At 39.3% G+C, this 20,852-nt stretch overlaps 1 protein-coding gene across 8 annotated transcripts in view; it reads left to right on the plus strand.

The window, feature by feature from the left end:
• Positions 1-20,852, plus strand: part of SCLT1 (sodium channel and clathrin linker 1) — a 98,243-nt gene that overhangs the window by 1,751 nt on the left and 75,640 nt on the right. For 6 of the 8 annotated variants that reach the window (XR_006103918.1, XM_042466556.1, XM_042466554.1 and 3 more), the window contains exons 2-10: positions 90-197; positions 7,313-7,380; positions 9,891-9,943; positions 12,001-12,073; positions 12,466-12,521; positions 15,658-15,793; positions 17,562-17,684; positions 19,059-19,124; positions 20,712-20,782. Coding sequence is in view for 7 of the 8 variants with exons in the window: in XM_042466556.1 (XP_042322490.1) it covers positions 164-197; positions 7,313-7,380; positions 9,891-9,943; positions 12,001-12,073; positions 12,466-12,521; positions 15,658-15,793; positions 17,562-17,684; positions 19,059-19,124; positions 20,712-20,782 (680 nt within the window). In the remaining variant the exon portion in view is untranslated. The remainder of the gene's footprint in view (positions 1-89; positions 198-7,312; positions 7,381-9,890; positions 9,944-12,000; positions 12,074-12,465; positions 12,522-15,657; positions 15,794-17,561; positions 17,685-19,058; positions 19,125-20,711; positions 20,783-20,852) is intronic. The other 2 variants (XM_042466558.1, XM_042466560.1) reach the window with 2 other exon arrangements.

Consider the following 20,852-nt stretch of genomic DNA (forward strand, 5'->3'; position numbering starts at 1 on the left):
GATTACTAACAATCTGTAGATTACCCCCTGTAACTGATGGGAGTAGATAATTTTGGTAGTGGCAAATTACATTCTTCCGTCTATTGCAGGTTTTGAATATCTCCTAGTATGTTGAAAATCAGCTGTTGAATCCTTCCTCTGAACTTCCAGATGAAGTTATAGAATGGCAGCAGAAACTGTCTTTACAGGAGATCAAAGTAAGTTTTGCGCAAGATTCTGTCAAAATTTAGTGCTTTATACTGTATACTTTAAATACTTGATGCCTTATGTTGCTAAGTGGAGAGAGCAGCTTTTTTATTTTATGAAGAAGTGGAAACTCATAACAAACCATTACACTGTATTCTGAAGTATATCACTTGCTTTACTTTGTAATGCAAATCTTCCTTAAAGCAGCATATTATCAGATCTAGTATATGAATATTTAAGAATATTCAGTTTGCTCCATAAAGATGTAATGTTGATCTTGATAGCACTAGAACCTCTGCATAAACCTTTCTGTTTTATGTATATTTTTAATCACATCATCTGATGGGAATGAAAATAAACTTGAAAGGGTGAAAGACTTCAAGAAATCACAGCTGTCCTCTTTGCCTGATGTGCAAATGTTGGCCAATGTCATCTAGAGATTAGGGAAGGACATGTAGCTCTACTCCTTATTTCAATCAGGGAGGCAGTGGAAACTCTGGAAGCTCTTCTGATGTTAATGGAGGAAATTAAGAAGAAATTGAGTTCAGATAATATAGCAGCACTGTTACTAGAGAAGCCCACTGGTCTTTATAGCGATTTGTATAGCGATTTGTACAGTCTTTTGAATTTCAGTGTACTAGAATTACACAGCTTTTCCTGAACCCAGTATAACTGAAGTCTCAGATAGCTTTTTCCAGATAGGACCATAGCTGTCATATCCTAAATAATCTGGGACTAAGTTATTTGAGAGTTTGCCTACATTGCTATGAATGTGCCTGAGCTTGGAGATCAGCCGGGAAGGCTCTACTCCAGTGCAGGTCAAGTATGCAACCCATGGTCACCTACTGTGAAAAATTTGCCAAGTACTTTGAGGAAAAAGTTGCTCACATTTGCTCAAAACATGACACTATACTTGTTACAGAGTTTAGGGAGGTGTCCAGTGCACTGTTTCATAGGATCAGTTTCAGTTTCTGGAATCTGATGATGTGGACAAGATACTTGAAGCAGTTAAGCCCAACACATGTAAGCTCTACCCTTGCCTATCTTGATAAAATCTAACAGGTGGACTGACCAGAGGAGGGTCCAGAGTTTGTTATGTCAGGAGGAAGTGCCTGCTGCCTTGAAGGAAACAATCCTCTTCTGAAGAGGACTCCTCTAGAACTGGAGGTCTATGACAACTACCATCTGATTGCAAATTTCCCCTTTTGAACAAGGTGCTTTAGAGTGTTGAGGCTGGGCAACTTCAGGGGTTCTTGGGGAAAGCAGATTATCTGGACCATTTCAGTCTGGTTTCTGGCCAGGGTATGGCACTGAAACGGCCTTAGTTGTTCTAATTGATTGCCTACTCTGGGAGAAAGACATGAGGAATGCTACCCAGATGATCTTTCTGGATCTCTCAGTGGCTTTTTATCATGGTATCTTACTGGACTGGCTCTGGGATGAGAGTAGGAGGCACTGTTCTGCACTGATTGTGTTCCTATTGAGAGGGCTAGTTCTGGAGAGTAGCACTGAAAAAGATTTCTATTCAGCCCCATGGTGATTAAGCTGTGCAGTGCCACAGGGTTCCATCTTATCTCCCATGCTTTTTAATATTTACATGAAGCTGCTGGGAGAAGCCATAAGGGAGTTTGGAGTGTTGGCTCAGCTCTATTTTTCCTTGTCATCAGAGTCAGCAGGGGCTTGGATGCTATATTGGGCTGATGAGGGCCAATAAACTGAAGCTGAATCCTGGTGAGACAGTCTCTTTGGGTTGGTGGTTCTCGGGTAAACAGCCTGTTCTGGATGGGATTTCACACCCCCAGAAGGAGCAGTTGCATAGCTTGGGAGTGCTCCTAGAATGATCGATCCCTGTCATTGGAGGCCCAAGAGGACCCTGTGTCTCTGAGTACTTGGTGCCAACCCTGACTGGTGCACCAATTATGGCCTTTCCTAACAGAGATAACCAAGCCACATTAATCCTGTGGCAGCCTCCTGGTAGACTACTGTAATGCACTCTATGTGGGGTTTCCCTTGAGGTTGCAGACAGAAAATGCAGCAACTGAGCTGACTGAAATATCCTATAGGCAGCATATAATGCCAGTCTTAAAAGAATTTCACTGGCTGTCAATACATTTCTGGTCTGAATTCAAGGTACCTGTGATTATATTTAAAGCCCTAAATGTCTTAGGATCTCGATACTTGAGGGAATGCATTCCCAATAAGTGCCTCCCAAGGAATAAAATCATCTTAGGGGCTGGAGGGTGCTCCTTGATGCCCCATCAGTGAAATCAATGTGCTGTTTTCAAACGTGGGAGAGGGCCTTCTCAGCTGTGTCATCCCAACTGTGCAAGGCCTGACTGCCACCAAACTCATATCATATAGGTACCAAGTTGAAACTTAGCTGTTCATCAAAGCCTTTGGGCCTCATTAACCCATCCGTATATGGTGTACATAGTTTTACAACAATTTTTACATCTTTTAAATCTGTTTTTAACTTATCACTGAAGTTAAGTATGTATTAATTAATTTAATTATTTATTGTTTTATTTTCTGTAACTTCTTTCAGTGATCTTAATGCCCTGAGATCTGTGATACAGGATGGTATATAAATTTTTAAATAAACAAATAATAATAATAAGGATTTGTTTATAGCCCACCCAATCACAAGGAATCAGGGCGGGTTACAACAATAAAGACAGTACAAAGCAAATAAATTCTCACCTCAGTTAGTTTTTAGCTAACAGACCCTTTCTATTGGTTGCTGTAAAATTGATTTTGTGGGTGTATATTTTAAAAAATAGCACTTTAGATTTCATATGTTGCAGGTGATATAACAAACTAGCTGGCCTCCCAAAGTAAACATTAATCATTTCCTGTTTTCCAAAGATTTGTTGCCTTGTCACTGAGAACTTGGTCTCCTGCAGTTTCTTAAATACTTGCTTGCTACTGTCTGTGAAATGTAAAAACATGTCATGCTACCTGTCATTTTGAGGCTAACTGGGCTGTGAAAAAGCTGTGTTTGCTGAAATGGCCATGGGAATTTCTATGTTATCTTTGCTCTAGCTTTCTCTTCCACAAAGATGCAGACCTCTGCCCCAAAAGCTTCTTCTACTGCTCTCCCTGATAACAGGGTAGTTAAAGTTCATATACCCTCATAGAACTTACCAGTGCGTTCTTGGAATGAACACTGCTGTGTAAAAAACTGAACTTATTTTGCAGGCCTGAAAGCGATTACATGGGGGCTTACTCTTAAGTAGATATGCATAGAACTGATGTGTTTTATGTGCCTTGTGGAAACACGTCTGAAGCAGTAAGAGTTACTTCTAGGCCAACCCACTTTTTTTGCCCAGCACATGCCTTAATCCTGCTCACTGTTGGAATGAGGTCCCAAAAAGCCTTCTCAATGGGGTCCCAAAGAGTGAATTGTGATCAATCCATATGCAGTTTGGTCCCATAGTTCCAGCCCATAGGCTTCTGTCGCTCACCTTGCCTTTTACTCTCTGTATTCCTCCCTCAATTTGATACTCAAACATCAAGGGTACAACTATACTGGATAAGTGATCAGTAAGTTAAGTAATGTGTGACTGAATCCTCCCTATCACTTCTTAAATGAGCACATTCAGGCACAATTATAGAAAGTAAAAACAGTAAAGATTTTGTATATAGCAAATTAAAAAAACATATTCTAACCTTATAGTGGTTCTACACACAGTACACAATAACACCTCCATTTCAGACATAAGTAATACATTCATCCTTCCACATTCGCTAGGCTTAGGGGCACAGGACCCCCATGAATATGGAAAAACCGCAAATAACAAAAATGCTATGTTTTTACCTGGAAAAAACACCTCTCTAGGAACCTCTAGGTCCTCCAGTGTAACTCTGCAGTCAAGATCTGCCAGACAATGACCATAGAATTGCACTGGAGGAGCAACAAATACCTAGTGGAATGTTCTCTCTAGGAATCTCTAGGTCTTCCAGCGCGACTGTTGGTTAAGGTTGACCATAGAGTAGCACTGGAGGACCTAGAGATTCTTAGAGAGAACGTATTAATAAAATCGGTGAATAATCAAATCTTCAAAAGTCAAAGCCACAAATGTGGAGGGACGAGTGTACAGTGCGCCTGCTCCATACACAGGTATGCCATACATGGCTTCCGGTTTACTCGGAAGCCACACTGCCATATATCAAATGGCGCATGCGCCTGTGGAGCATGCACACTGCGCCGCTCGGGCTTACATAGGGAGGTCCAGAACGGATCTCCGCGTAAGGCAAGGCTCCACTGTACTTCTTTCTGAATACTCCTCACATTCTCAACTCCTCCAAACCCTATTCAGATCTTGTCATTTCTTCTTAACTGGTCCTAACTCTATTTTTAATTGCCTCTATCTAACTCCCCAAGCCAAGCAAATCACAGCCCCCATGAGCTGTGATTGGGTGGTTCTATCCAAGCTTCCCCAGCTTCTTGTTTTGCTGTCCCTGTCCCAACAAATGTTTGTAGCCCCATTGTTTTACATAGCCCTTTCCTCTGTTGTTCCTCACGTTTCCAGCTTTCAAAAGATCTTGACCAACTGAAGTATTTCAAGAGGATTAACAGGATTGTACTTCATATGGATGGATCTGTATCTAACAAAACACATTTATTATTTAGTTGCCTCCACAACCACTTCCAGAGCACGTGAGAAGAGCAGAACAGAAAGAAAAGGGGAAAACATTAGCCTACCTTCCCAGCTACATTGACATGTTGAAAAAACATAGATCTATAAATGTTGCCTCTCAAACTGGGAATGATCAGGAAAGTGGAGGCTTTTGAAATAAAAGAATTAGCCCTGGATGCTTTTGTTGTTTTAGTTAACTACCCTTGAGCTGACCCTGAGTCATGGAAACTTTGTGATTGAGACATCTTCATGACTCCGTCCTCCACTGCTTTTCTTACATCCTGTAAACTCAGGACCATGGCTTCCCTGATTGAGTCCATCCATCTAGCATGTGGTCATCCTCTCTTTCTACTATCCTCCCTAGCATTATTGTCTTTTTTTGATGACTTGTGCCTTCTCACGATGTGACCAAAGTATGACAGCATTGGTTTCATCATCTTGTCTTCCAGGAAAATTTCAGGCTTTATCTTCTCAAGGACTCATTTGTTCGTCTTTTTGACTGTCCATGGTATCTTCAGCACTCTTCTCCAGCATCACATCTCAAATGAGTTTATTTTCTTATTTGCTTTTTTTCATTTTCCAACTCTCACATCTGTACATAATGGTGCAGAATAAATGCAATGGCTTGGACAATTCTAACTTCAGTGCTCAGTTGTATATTTTTACCATAATGACCTTGCTGTTCTTTCATAGCTGCTCTTCCCATTTCTAGTCATCTTCTGATTTCTTGACTGTAGTCTCAAATCTGGATGCTTAGGAAGATGCTTTCAGGTGACCTCTAGAAGATTTAAAATATTTTTGTTTACTTATGCTAGGCTTACCTGACCTGGTTGTTTCATTTCACATGTTCATAATGTTAATTTTAAATAAAGACTTTGCTGAAACATAAACTGCTTTTCTTTTTTGTGATGAAAGAACCAATTTTATTTTTCCTGTGTTATTTCTGCTTCTAATACCAGTGTTTCTGCTAAAGAATTTTCTCATTTTAGTAGTTATTATGGCTGTAGGTTTCCTTGTCTTTTATTAGATATGCCCCACCTGGGGGGGGGGGGAACTGTGGTAGGCTGTGGGGCCTCATTAGCCTCAAAGGAGATTCTAGATGACTGAACCCCTCCATCATATTTGCTGTCTTCAAAAAGAAAAGAAAAATCATATCATTCCTCCCCTCAGAAAGCCCTGTAGGATTCTGATGGAATCGTGGAATGGGCCATTTTGCGCCAGGGAGAGGCCTTCTTAAACAACTGGAAGTGAGGAGAAGTCACTTTCTATTCTCCTCCTGATTAAAAAAGAAAAAGCCCTTGCTCTGGGGAGGGAGTGTAAAATGTGCAAGTGTATCTCACTTCCCAGAGAACATTTGAGGTATTGGGGGGCAATTTTTAAAAAGAAAATGTACAAAAATTGTTTTTGGGCTCCTCAGGGGGCCTGGGGGCTCCAAACATAGTTGAATTGCCTAGAGTGCATTTGGGGCAATTTTTTTTTTTAATTTCCTGAATAACATCCTAAACGTAGTGCAGGGAAGGGCTATATGTGGCCCACAGACCACATTTTGCCCAACATTGTTTCAAACTGTTTGTAGACTGCTTTTAGGGCCATTCTAAAAGAAAAATGGCATATGCATGCTGAATTAAATGCCAAAAACAGAGTTTATGCTGAGTTAATATTGTGCAAAGAGTAAGATAGAAACTTTTGAACATTAGCCGTGAACATATGAGATGCTCCCAATGGGGGGGGGGGGGCAACTGTGGTAGGCTGTGGGGCCTCAGGAGCCCTGGTGGCGCAGTGGTTAAATGCCTGTACTGCAGCCATTCACTCAAAACCACAAGGTTGCGAGTTCAAGACCAGCAAAAGAGCCCAAGCTCGACTCAGGCTTGCATCCTTCCGAGGTCACTAAAATGAGTACCCAGACTGTTGGAGGCAAATTAGCTTACTTGCTAATTAGCTTACTTGCTGTTCACCGCTATGATCTTTGGAATAGCGGTATATAAATAAAACAAATTATTATTATTAATCTTTCATAATCTTCTTTGAAAATTCTTTCAGAGAAGCTGAATTTAAGATGGCTCACGGATATTCTGGCTTAATCACTATCATCCAACAGGCTACAGATCTGTTAAACAAACATTTTATCTTGGATAAATTGGTAGGAAAAATAAATAAGATCTGTCTAAACTATCCTTTGTTAGTCTATTAGAATTTGGATAGTTAGTAAACTTTTTATCAAAGACCCTGACAGATTTGGATAGTTAGTAAACATTTTATCAAAGACCCTGACAAAAAAAATTGAATGGGTAAATTTATGTGTTTATAGTGAGGATGGTAATAAAAAGAAAGGAATTTACTGTGGTATAAATAAACTGTGTTGCCTTTTAAATTATATTTTGACAAAATAAATGTCTTCTTCAAAGTGCCAAGAAACTGAGGTTATTTTTAATTGAAATCCATGATCTGTTATCTGTGCTGCAAGGTAAAGTGCTTACTTGTTTCAGATCATATACTAAATGCTGTTCACAGGCAGTTTCAGACACAGAATCTTCCAACAACTACCTCTGTACAGGTAAACAATATTTGTTTATATTATAGTATTTACATTGGCACTGCTCATGGAGATAATGTAATGTATAAAACCATGTATATTATAAGTGTTTTTTGCAATAAAATAATATCCGGTTTTCATGTGTACAAAAAAAATATAGTGGCTGAAATTCCTAGATCTCCATCCTGCCAAGGTTTTGCATGCATACATTGACACTGAGAGAGGGGAGACTAAAAAGTGGCTTGCATATTAGCACTGGAAGTCATCCACATTGTATTTTATACAGACATATTGCCTTAGGCCTGTTACAGACTGCCAAAATAAAGCTGCTTTGGGTCTCTTTGGAGGTATGCTGCTTAAATGTTGCATGGGTCCTACGAGTCTGGAGGTCGCGCCAAAGCCACACTCCATTCCTCAGCACTGGAGTACAGCTTTGGTGCAGCTTCCGGATTCTTAGGATGCATGCATCATTTAAACAGCATACCTCCAAAGAGACCCGAAGCAGCTTTATTTTGGCAGTCTGTAACAGGCCCAAGTTTTAAATATTTATCATACATAGATTTTGGCTGAAGGTTTTAATATAATATGTTCAATCCAACCCAGAACAGGACACCACGACTGAACTAAATTTCCAGCTGTGATGCAGAGCCAAACTATGCTTTGTGCAAACTAAAAGGATTAGAAGGAAATCGGTAGTATGGCTGTTCCTGAGGGTAGTCAGAAATGTTCCTGTTCATAAATGCTGAGCCATACCTCTGCAGTTACATCTCAACCTGTACTATTATCAGTATATTTTATTTTGCACAATTCTGTGGTAGATTGGAGCCATAGATGTATGTTGATATTGTATCTCATATTATATTAATTGAATCATCAAGAATTTGGATACATTTTGCTGGATAGTGAGCTACATAAAGTAACTGTTACATGGATTTGTAATTGGTTGACTGGCCGAAGCCAAAGGGTGCTCAACAATGGCTCCTTTTCATCCTGGAGAGAAGTGACCAGCGGGGTGCCACAGGGTTCTGTCCTGGGCCCAGTGCTATTCAACATCTTTATCAGTGACTTGGATAACAAAATTGGGGGCATACTTATCAAATTTGCAGATGATACCAAACTAGGAAGCGTAGCTAATATCCCAGAGGACAGGATCAAAATTCAAAATGACCTTAATAGATTAGAAAGCTGGGCCAAAGCTAACAAAATGAAATTCAACACGGAGAAATGTAAGGTACTGCACTTAGGGCGGAAAAAATGAAATGCACAGATATAGGATGGACGACACCTGGCTGGACGAGACTATGTGTGAAAGGGATCTGGGAGTCCAAGTAGACCACAAATTGAACATGAGTCAATAGTGCGATGTGGCAGCTAACAAGGCCAGTGTGATTTTAGGCTGCATCAATAGAAGTATAGTGTCTAGATCAAGGGAAGTAATAGTGCCACTCTTCTGCTCTGGTCAGGGCCCACCTGGAATATTCTGGGCACCACAATTTAGAAAGGATGTTAAGAAACTGGAGCGTGTCCAAAGGAGGGTGACTAAAATGGTGAAGGGTCTGGAAACCATGCCCTATGAGAAATGACTTAAGGAGCTGGGGATGTTAGGCTGGAGAGGAGAAGGTTAGGAGGTGATATGATAGCCCTGTTTAAGTATCTGAAGGGGTGTCACATTGAGGCTGGAGCAAACTTGTTTTCTACTGCTCCAGAGACTAGGACCCGGAGCAATGGATGCAAGCAACAGGAAAAGAGATTCCACCTCAACATTAAGAGGAACCTCCTGACAATAAGGGCTGTTTGCCAGTGGAACACACTCCCTCAGAGTGTAGTGGAGTCTCCTTCCTTGGAGGTCTTTAAACAGAGTCTAGATGGCCATTTGTCGGGGATGCTTTGATTGAGATTTCCTGCATGACTCGGTTGGACTGGATGGCTCTTGCGGTCTCTTCCAGTTCTATGATTCTAGTATATGCAACAGTTGATGAGGTGAAATCATTACATCCTAACAAGGATTAGCTATCAATTTGTGCATTAAAAATTCTAAAGATCTCATATTTGAGATCCAACTTTTAACTTAGGAAAGTGGTTTATGTTTTATTGAAATCATTATGCAAGCAAAAATTAGAACCTATGGGTTTCTGACATAGCCACAAAACCAAAAGATAAAGCACAGCCATTGAGTAAGACATCTGATACGGTTTCTAATGAGAAAGTGACTCGTTTTGCTTATCATTTTAGAACCTTTAGCTGGAAACAGGTTTTTCTTCTGTGTAAGAAACTTAATTGCCCAAATTTAATTGCTGGCCCTAACTATAGCAAACCCATTTAATCAAACAAACTGAAAATAATGTAATGTTTTGGAGAAAAAAACAGAATATGAGAATATAATTAAGTATACATTCAAAGAGGTAAACATCAGACTAAGTAGTACAAGTTAGTCAAAATGTTGAGATTTTATGAAATTGAACAAATATCACTTTTCTGTTTGTCTGCATGGCAGCCTATAACAGTATTAAAGTGAAATTATTTTGTTTCAGAAAAATTCTCCTGAACCTGATAACACAATGGAGTCGTGGTTGATGGAAGAAAGGTAAACAGGTTTATCTGACATGATAATTAAATATAAGACAATGCCACATTTAGAGTTAGGTTTTGTTCATAATTTATTTTTTTCTTAAATAGCTACTTTAAGAAAAAATGCTTATATTTGGGAAGTTGTCAAAAATGGTGTTCTTATCTTGATCGTACCTATATATATATATATATATATATATATAAGTGAAGTTGTATTTATCCTGATTGTGCTGTGTAAATCCTAATATTAAGCTTGTTAATTTTTTGTGAGATTTTTTTCTGCCTATCATTTCCCTTTTAAGAAGAGATATTGAACTTGGTAGAATATATATTTTAAGTAACCATATTTACAACCAGACTGTAAGACTTCTGGTTAATTGTCGAACCAAAAAACTCTCCCCTTTTCAACATGTGTTGCATCCAGGATTAGTCATACTTAGAGTAGACCCATGAAATCAATGAGATAGATTCAAATTCTGTTGATTTTAAGTATAGCTACGTCTGCAATTAGCCTTGTGTGTCAGTTTCCCTTCTCCTCCTCCTAAACTATATCTCCGTTAATGCTATCAGCTGTGTTTGGAAAACCTGTGCCTCTTCACCTGTGATAATATTCCATAAGTACTTCTTGAAATTACAGTAAATGATAACAAAGCAAATCTGAATATGCTAGCCACAGAATCATTTCACATCCTCTGAAGCAGGCCAGTGTTTTTCTTATAATTATTGTGTGGTTGAAAATAACACTGCACAGAAATTTCACTGTGTTTGACCGTACTGGTATGAACATACCATTCTAAAAGAATTGTAACCACTGAAAGGTCAAAGTACCCTTCTGAAAAGTTGCTTTTCACAACAATAAAAAATGCTATTTCCCCCCACATTTTCAAGTTAAGAAAAAAAATGCAAGCTTGATATTGTTTGTTGTGCTGTTTACCATCTCCTGTAAACTGTAGGTGCTACTAGAGATGGAGGCAGTGGGATTCTTCTGTGTATTTATTTTCTTAAAGTAGTTAATTAAAGGCGGAATGTTTTGTGCTCCTGTTCACATACCTCTCAGCGGCACAGCAAAGCATACCACCTTTCACAGGAGGTTAATAATTCTGTGAAATTCAGAGATCTCATTCCAGCTAAGCACTGTTTATAATACCACAGACTCTAATCAATGAACAGGTTGTGTGTTCTGTGATTCTAATGATACATAATTGCCAACCCATACTGATTGGCCCATATGTCACTATAAGTGATTCACATCTGCTGGCACCTAAAGCAAGTTTTAAAGCAGTAAGCAAATTAATTGTTTTGCTAAACTCGCATCTGGAAGGGGGAGTTTCCCTAGAAAACATATAGTATGTTTAGTTAATGAAAATGTGAATTGCAAGATTGACTTCTGTAGTGTGAATGAGGAAGAAAGAAATATGAGGCTTAGAGCAAATGCTACAAAACATGTAAAAGAGTGGGAAAAGACAGATGCCAGAGAATGTTTCCATACATATCTCTGTAGCATATGGAAATTTTGTTAGCGCGTGAATGTTCTATTTAAAAATATTGCCTAGTTTGTTGCAGAAATTATTGGGACCGAAAAGGGTTTGTTTTAAATTACTGTATACCCTCAACTATAAGTCAACCTCATATATAAGTCGAGGTCAAGTTTTGGGGCCAAAATTTTGGATTTTCCCATGACCCGTGGATAAGGGTAAAACTTGAAGACTCCTTCAATGTGTGTGTATATGTGCACGTGGCAAGAGAGACTCTTATTGAGCCTTTTTTTCATCGTTACAACTTTCGTTTCAGCCAGATCCATGGGCGGGAGGGGGGCTCTTAAACAAACAGCAATATCGATCAATCAGCCAGGACTCTTTCTGCTTGGCTCTTTCTTCCTAAACTCCTCTCTGCAGGGCATGGGGAAATCTGAAAGAGCTGCTTTCACATATCCATAGTGACCCATAAATAAATTGACCTGGAATTTTGGGGTCAATTTATGCACATAAAGTTTTATACTTATAGACGAGTATGTACAGTATGTGTTGTGTGATACTAATAACTTTGTTTTGTTTATTTTTATATCTATTTTAGCTTGGTATCGCCTCTAGTAACCGAGTATGATAAACATCTAGAGGAAATGAACAAAGAACTGAGATACTGTCAGGTATAAATTATACACAAAAAGCAATGCTAAGTTCTTTAGTTGTTGGCATTGGTTAATGTTACCACAAAATGTTTTTTTCTTGCTGTTACTATATCACCAGCATTGTAGGACTAAACCTTTTAAAAGTTAGTGATGTGCAGAGTTGAACTGTGATGTGAATCTTAGTATCTTACTGTTATCATATACATGGTATTGTAAATAGTATTGTCTTAATTGACACATTACAAGTACTGGACTCATAATGAAATAGTTAAGAAAAGGTATACTGTTTCTTCAGTTTTGTCATTGGTATTAAGGCATCTATGTGATGGTTGTATTTTCATATAGAATCCTTTCATTTTGCTGATTCTTGCTCAGAAATAATACTCTTTGTCTTTCTTTGCTTTCTTTAGGTACAAATGAGGGAGATGAGATTAAAACTTGAACAAGTCATCAGTGAAAATGAAAGGTAGAGTAACTGATTTGACATGTTTTGTCAAACATGCCCTATGAGGAACGACTTAGGGAGCTGGGGATGTTTAGCCTGGAGAAAAGAAGGTTAAGAGGTGATATGATAGCCCTGTTTAAATATTTGAAAGGATGTCATGTTGAAGAGGGAGCAAGCTTGTTTTCTGCTGCTCCAGAGAACAGGACCCGGAACAATGGATGCAAGCTACAGGAAAAGAGATTCCACCTGAACATTAGGAGGAACTTCCTGACAGTAAGGGCTGTTCGACAGTGGAATGCACTCCCTCGGAGGGTGATAGAGTCTCCTTCCTTGGAGGTCTTTAAACAGAGGCTGGATGGCCATCTGTCAGGGATGCTTTGATTTGGATTCCCTGCATGGCAGGGGGTTGGACTGGATGGCCCTAGTGGTCTCTTCCAACTCTACGATTCTATGATTCTATGAACAGTTTTGATAATGGAGTGGGAAAACAAAATTCTTTTAAAATCAGTTGGGAGAGAGTTCTTTCCTCAGAATTTGCAGAGGAATGTGCAGTTTGGAATTTCATTGTGGTTTTTTACTTCCATTGTCCTTAAAATCAGAAAAGTATCCATATATTTTTGTCTAAATTCTTTTTTGTTTTGTTTTGTTTTGTTTTGTTTTGTTTTGTTTTTTGGAACGGGATTAGGTATATTTAGCATACATTTGCTTTACAAGCACCTTCAACTCTTACTAAAGCCTTAGTTCCTTCTCTGTACACATAAAGAGCAATCACATTTTTTCTCAGAAGTAAGCCATATTGAGTTCAGTCAGAGTTAATGTCAGAGTATCATTGCGATGTTTTTTCCTATGACATGGTCACTTTTAACCTCCATGAATTCTCAAATAGATCTCAGGAGCCATGAATGCTTTTCTAGGCTGTTAGAAGGTGTTAGCATTCGCTGGCATAATTGTCAGGACCCTAAGCTTAATTTTAGTAACGTTTAAATGAAAGGAAAACATTTGAAATATATGCCTTAATATTACTGTTCAGACATCACTGCTTCCTCCTCTATATAGAAGGCTTGAAGAGACTTGATGGGGGACAGAAGTAGCATAAATCATTTGTACACCACCATTTTCTTATATTGGGAGAATGTGAAGCTGAATTCTGTTCGTGCAATATTGTCATTGCCACTGTATCATCTGGATCCAAACTTGAATTTCCCTACTGTTTCGGTCAAGAAACCAAAACTGATGTGGCTTCTGTGGCTATAAACTATTTTTCTAAAGGGCATGCAGAAGATATTAATGTGCTTACTCAGTCCTCCCTATAGAGCAGGGGTAGGCAACCTTTTTGAGCCGGGGGCCGGGTTGCTGTCCCTCAGACAACTGGTGGGCCGAAGCCAAAAAATAAATAATTAAATAAGGAGGCTTCAACCTCCACAGGCTTCGACCTCCACAGAGGCCGAGAAGGAGGGAGGAGGCCAGCGGCGGCGGCCCCGCAGGCTCCTTCTCGGCCTCTGAGGAGGCTTCGACCACCACAGAGGCCGAGAAGGATGGAGGCCATGCGCGGTGGAGGAGGAGGAGGACAGCGAGGCCCTGCGGGCGCCCAGAGCAGCCCGGAAGCTGCGGCAGGGGCGGCAATCGGCAGCAGGACCGGGTTGGGGCCAGTCCCAAGGCCTCGGCGGGCTGGATTTGGCCCGCGGGCTGTAGTTTGCCAAACCCTGCTATAGAGCTTTCTGCAGCTTAATGTCAGCATATCTGTTTCTTTGTATTACACTACATACAATATAATAAATAATAATAATAATAATTTTATTTATATTTTCCCGCCTTTCCCTACGGATCGAGGTGGGATTACAGCCAGTATCAGCCAATATTACAGCCAATATTAAGGGGCTGTGCAGCCAATATTAAGGGCCATTAAGCTATTAAGGCTGGCCTGGGGGTGGAGTCAAGGTGTGGTGTCCACACGATGCATGCCCCAGCTTCGCCCCATGGCAGTGTGACGCTGAGTGCCACACCACATGGCGTGCGGCATCACAGCACTCCTCTGGTGTTGTGTTTAGATGAAGCAACACCAAGGAGTACCATAAAGCTACGGTGCCGCTGCCTATGGCACCCTTTCCAAACCACAAAGAGGAGCTGCTTTTTGCAGCTCCTTTTTTGCGCAGTGGAAAGGCCAGATTGGGGCCACAGTGTGTGATTGCTGCAGCTTTGATCCGGTGAAGAATGAGGCGGCTGCAGGCTACCCCTTCAGAGGCAGTCAGCACAGCCCCTAAGTCAGCGGTTCTCAACCTGGGGTCGTGACCCCTTTGGGGATCGAACTGCCCTTTCACAGGGATCGCCTAAGACCATCAGAAAACACATATTTTGATGGTCTTAGGAACTGAGACACCGCAATTTTATGGTTGGAGGTCACCACAACATGAGGAACTGTATTAAAGGGTAGCGGCATTAGGAAGGTTGAGAACCACTGCCCTAAGGGGATGCTATGCTACTAGAAATTATTTTCTTTCTCTTTTTTTAACTTGCATTTATGCTTGTGGACACTAGATTGCTGTAAGGCCCATTGTGTGCAGGTAGGAAGGGTTTACTCCCCCACTCAAGTTTTTAAAATTCTGCAGTGATTAAATAAATAAAAGAATCATGCATTGATGCCAGCTGAGTCTTTTTTCTATTTTTGGCTCTTTGTGGTATATGGATAGGAGAGAATTTGGGTTAAAAATTGCTGGAACCAAGTTTTAAACCTTCCATGCTCACATACCATAGTTGGATCCAGATTTTACGTCCACATACTTGCTTGTAACTAAAATATTTAGCTGCACACAATGTATTTAATGTAGCACATAGTTTAACTATTAGCCACATGAGGAAAACGTCTCCAGGGAATCACAAGTGTTCACATAGATCAGCTCTATGCTGTGCCAGAAATATGCTGATAAGAAATCCATGAGTACTTTCCATAATTTATGCACTTCTGAAACAATGAATTGCTTTCCTATTTTGAATTTCCTGCAAACACATATCCCAAAGCCTCCACTGTGTTTATAATATCCAAGATTATTTAAAACAACTTCAGCATGAGTTAGTTTCTAAGAGATTGGTCATTTCTGCTATCAATGAGCTTTGATTGCTTTTTAAAAACAAATTGATTGACCACCAACTTGGTACCTAGATTACATGAAGAATTGAAAGAGGCCATTGAAAAGCAGTTGGACGGTCTACCATCTGGTTCCGTTTCAAGGGATGGTACATTTATGGATCAAAACCTAATAAGAAACCTTCAGGAACAACTACAACTAGCAAATAAAGTGAGTGAACCCTGTCCTACTTCCCTGAATGTTTGGTATGTTATGTCCTACTAAATACCAGATAACTGTCAAAAACACCATCTTTCCTTTCACTGATGGTGGTATGTACCATTCCAAGTAATATTTTTATCAAGATTTGTAAACTTTAATTCCTGAGCTTTCACCCTGATGTTAGGGCTGCAAACAGGGGCTCAGATAAGACATTCACGTAATCATGGTTGGCTGGTTTAAACCAGGTTACCCTGGAATTTTTGTTTAATCTGATTTTTTAAAAATTGATTTTTTTAAATGTTTGACTACTATTACTATTTTCCAACCCTCTTATTGGAACAGTAATTACTGTTTTGAACTGAAATGTTTTAACTTTACGAGTTTATTGGCAGTTGTTCATTATTACACCAATTTCCAGTGTCAGTTGCTTCTTTTTCATCACTTTGTTACACTCACAGTGCAAGAAATGCCATACAGAAACAAATCTTTTGATTAAGATGAGTTCACCAAAACAACTTGCTTTAAAAAGAAAGCACTTTTAAAGAACAATTGTAATTTAATCTAGGGGCCATAACCAGTGAACTACATTTTGCTACTTAATTTTCTGATCTAGTCCTATATTTAGTGTAATTTAATGTAATTCTGTATATTAGTACAAAAAACTGGTTTAAACAAACATGTTTTTTTAAAGTTTTTTATTTCAAAAAACACATAATAATGTTTATCATTTTCAGAAGTGGAAATCTGAAACCAGTTTTGGCAGAAGAGAAGGGCAATCCACTAAAGTCCATTATGTCATTAGAGTTCAGTTGATATGCATGTATAGAAATATAAATAAAAATGTGATTTTCTCATGAAGAATTCTTCCCTGCTGATTTACTATATAGAAAATGTGTAAATAATGATTAAAGCAGTAGAAGAATATCTTGGTTAAAAAGGTAGATTTGCCCCTGAGCATTATTACTTTAACCGAAAATTTGACATCAGAGCAGAAATAACATAAAGAATAAAAATAGATTCCTGCACCACACAGAAAAAGAGCAGTTGAACTTGTTTCAACAAACATTTTGTCCAAAACTAATAATATTCACAGGTGAAATGAAATAACCAGGCTAGAGAAGCCTTGTATAAACAAAAATATTTAGAACTTTCTAGAAATAACTTCAAAGCTACTTCCAAAATACATCCAAGGATTTTTTTTTCTTTTGCCAGTTTCCACTTAGGATTTCCATTTTGGTGGCCAACTGTACAGAGCTGTGCTTTCATAAATATGCTATAGGGGTAGCTGTGAAACAGGCTAATTTGCTTTCTCCTTTTCTCTCTCTTTTGCTGTTCACACATGCTTAGTAGGGGGGAATCTGGAGGCAACTACTATTTACCTTGCCTGTTGTAAACAGTCACATATTGGCAACAGTAGAATCCTGCTGTTCCTCAACTCAAGCTTTATTGCATTGTTCACTGTAGGTACTCTGCTGCAAACCAACATTGAAAATCTATGTTTCTTTAGCCCTTTTTCATAACTTCAGAGCTGATGCTGCTAAAAAAGGTCCAGCTACACATAGTACCAATAAGGAAAGAGGGGCTGGACAAGTAGAAAAAGACTTTGTAAAAAGGAGCATCTTGGTCAGATGCTTTGTTAACAGTGATGTGCCTGTATTCTTTTGAGAGACAAGTAGAAGTGTGATTCAGTCATCTTGCTCTTAAATGTAAAATAAAAATTAAATTTCTCTGTACTGTAACTGTTGTGTATTTCATTGTGTATTTCATTCTTTCTTAGGAAAAAGAAAATGTGCTAGAACTGTGGCAGACTGTATCACAGGAATTGGGCCGACTTCAGCAGATGTACCAGGAACATATGACAGAAGCACAAATTCATATTGTTGAAAAGCAGAAACAAAAAGTAACTTGGATTATGCTGATACTTGTGTATTAAAATGTGAATAGAATCTCAGCTAATAAAATTGTCTGCCCTCTTTCCGCCAACATAATTCACAAGACCATGAAACATAGCCATTTGATATTTGGCATAAGGTGACCTTGGGGTTGTGCATTTCAGGGGCATTTTGTTTACATATGGATTAATGAACTTTATTTTATTAAAATCTATCTTGACATTACATATTTAGACACTAAGCATCCCTAATCTTCCCTAGAAAGAAGATAGGAGACAGTCTTAGAAGGCTTTTTTATGCTTTTCTTTTTTAATCAGGGCGTAAAACCCTTCAGACCATTCAAAAAGAGATACAAAGAATGCCTATATCCTAATACATGGGGAAAGGAAAGAGAAAAGAGAAAAAATGTGAATGAGCCCTAGTATTAATGCAGAATAAAATAAAAGAGAGGGATTCGGGACCACAGCAAGGAAGTCTCCAAAGGGTTGGGACCCCAGTGAAGGTGGTACTTCATGGTTTCTGACCTAGACAAAGGGACAAAACAGACCGTCCCTTTCTTCACTGGATTGGGGCTGCAGCAACCACATGCCATGGCCCCGATCTAGCACTTTGTGGCGCTAAAAAGAACAGCAAAATGTTACTCCTTTTAGCTCTGGTAAAAAGGTGCTTCTTCCACTGCAGCAGCAGCTTTTTGGCACTCCTTTGGCGCAGCATGTCTAAACGCTGCACGAACGGAGCACCATAACACCCCCCGCCATGTGGTTGGGTACGTGTTGTTATATATCTGCTAATAAATAAATAAATACAGAAAGAATCTTTCCCCACTTGAGCCTGTCTTCAGAATGTAACAGAATGTTATAAAGATCCAAAAGGCAGAAAGTGTATGACAAAGTGCACATATTTATTGTGGCATTTAGAATTCTTTTCTTTTGAAGTCTTCTGCATTTTGAATGTCTTCTACATCTTGAAGAAATAAGTATCTGAATTTTCAGGGATTGATTGCAGAATGGCTTGCTATTGACTTACTGACTTCTTACAGATCTTTAAAAACAGACAGAACTGTTGGTTCTGGTTTATGTACCACACATCTGGTTGGGAAATGCTGTTTACTCCAAGTAGTATTATGCATATGTCTTAATTATTCTAGGTCTCGCACCCACACAGGCAAAATAGAAGCTAGAATATGCCATTGTTAATGTATGCTGTTTGTATATTTCTCTTGAAATATCTGGCTGGTTGTCAGAGAATTCTGGACAAAAGCCAGTGGAAATGTGTATAGTATAATATTGCTTAAATGTTTAAAATATTAAGCTTGAACATTTATTTTTATGTTGATGATAAATCCTTGAGATTATAATTGTATGTTCTGCATCTTTTTTTAGGATCAGTTGACAAGCTTTCAGCAGCTAACAAAACAACTGCATTTAGCAAATGAAAAAACAGAGTCCGTAAGTGAAACAGTGAACATTATAACATTTTGAAACTGTTTTAGTCTATCTCATAAAAAGAAAAATAGCAAATGCAGACATTTCTGAAATGGACTCCAGACATTTTCTATAGAAGTGTCAGTATTTTACTTGCATATATTATATACAGTGGGCCCTTATCTGCGGGGTTTTGCTTCCCCCCCTCACCCCCGGTTGATGGCAAAAACTGCAGGACTTCAATGGCAGTGCTCAGGCGCGCAGCCACTCCAGCGGAATTGCATGCATGTGCAACCATTGAAGTAAATGAGGCTTGCTGCCCGCAGATGCTCAGATCTGCAGATGACAAGCCCACAGTTAGGGCAGGCATGCTGTATTGCACCATATTTATCAGTTGCTATTTATGATGTTCTACTTTATTGTAATTTCATTTTAATTTCAGTGTTGATTAGAGAACACAACTTGTTCTTGCTCTTTAAACTAAGCTCAGGATTCATATGTGTTTTACATTATGAAGAAAATAGCCTCTCCTTGTGAAACTACACTTGTTTATTTATTGTTATGGCCTAGTTTTCCTTTGGGAGCCAGCATTATTTAGGGTGACTTGGGGCCTCCCTGGAGCCGCTTGCCCCAGCACTGCGGCAACCACATGCCGCGGCCTCAATCCACCCTGACACCAGCCCACATAGGAGCAAAAATATTTTCTCCTATTTGGGTCGGTAAAGGGTCACCTTAGGCTCCAAGTTGTTCCAGGGGCATGTGACTTAAAACAGCCCCGTCTGGGAGGCTTACGGGCATCTTGGGAGCATGTAGCATCAAAACGCCACAACCACAAGCTGCCTGGAATCCAGCTTTTCTGGGCCGTCTGTCTGCCCCCTTAGTGTTTTGAGTGTTGGATTAGGATACTGGGAGACCAGAGCTTAAATCCCCACTCTGCCTTGGAAACCCATTGGTGACCTTGGGCAAATCGCACAGTCTCAGAGGAAGGCAAGGGCAAGCCCCCTTTAAACAAATTCTGTGGACTTTTTTAAAATGTAAAATTCATGTTGCTTAAAAATAGATATGCATGAGCATAACTTGAAAAGGTGATATATGAAATACCAGATATACTCGCCTGTAAGTCAAAAAATGTATGCCAAAATATTGACCCCAAAATCCTGGGCTGACATATATGGGTCAATATAGTAATCCTGCTCAGAAAGTTCCTAAAACAAGTGCTGCCCATCACCCCATTCTCCTTACTTTGGCAGCGCTGCCTAGGCAAGAAGACAGACTATATGTGTTTATATATTGCTGGTTTGCTAGGGAGATTCAAGAGCCCCACTGCATTTGCAAGGAGAGAGAACCTGTGTGGTGACTGGTGCTTTGCTGATGCCTTTGTTTTGTCTTTTACATCCTTTGTTACATGCCCCTAAATTGTACTATCAACTTATCCTTAGGTGATATCAAAATCCATAATTTTGGCCCCCAAACCTGACCTCAATTTACATAATGCCGACTTATACACAAGTATATGCGGTATTTCTTTGATAACAAAGAGTATTCTTCTTGAAAGACATGTTAAATTGCATTTTATATTATATGGAAAAATTTAATAATTTCTCCATCTAGATTAATCAGGTATTTCTGAAGACTGTAATGGAACAGAATGTTGAGCTGGAACAATTGCGCAAGCAACAGAGGTATAAACGAATCTTCTAACTTACCTGTACCTTGTGAGCTCTAATAATTTTATGTTTTGTTCAATAAACT

The sequence above is a fragment of the Sceloporus undulatus genome, chromosome 5 (genome assembly GCF_019175285.1).
Source record: "Sceloporus undulatus isolate JIND9_A2432 ecotype Alabama chromosome 5, SceUnd_v1.1, whole genome shotgun sequence".
Classification (NCBI taxonomy): domain Eukaryota; kingdom Metazoa; phylum Chordata; class Lepidosauria; order Squamata; family Phrynosomatidae; genus Sceloporus; species Sceloporus undulatus.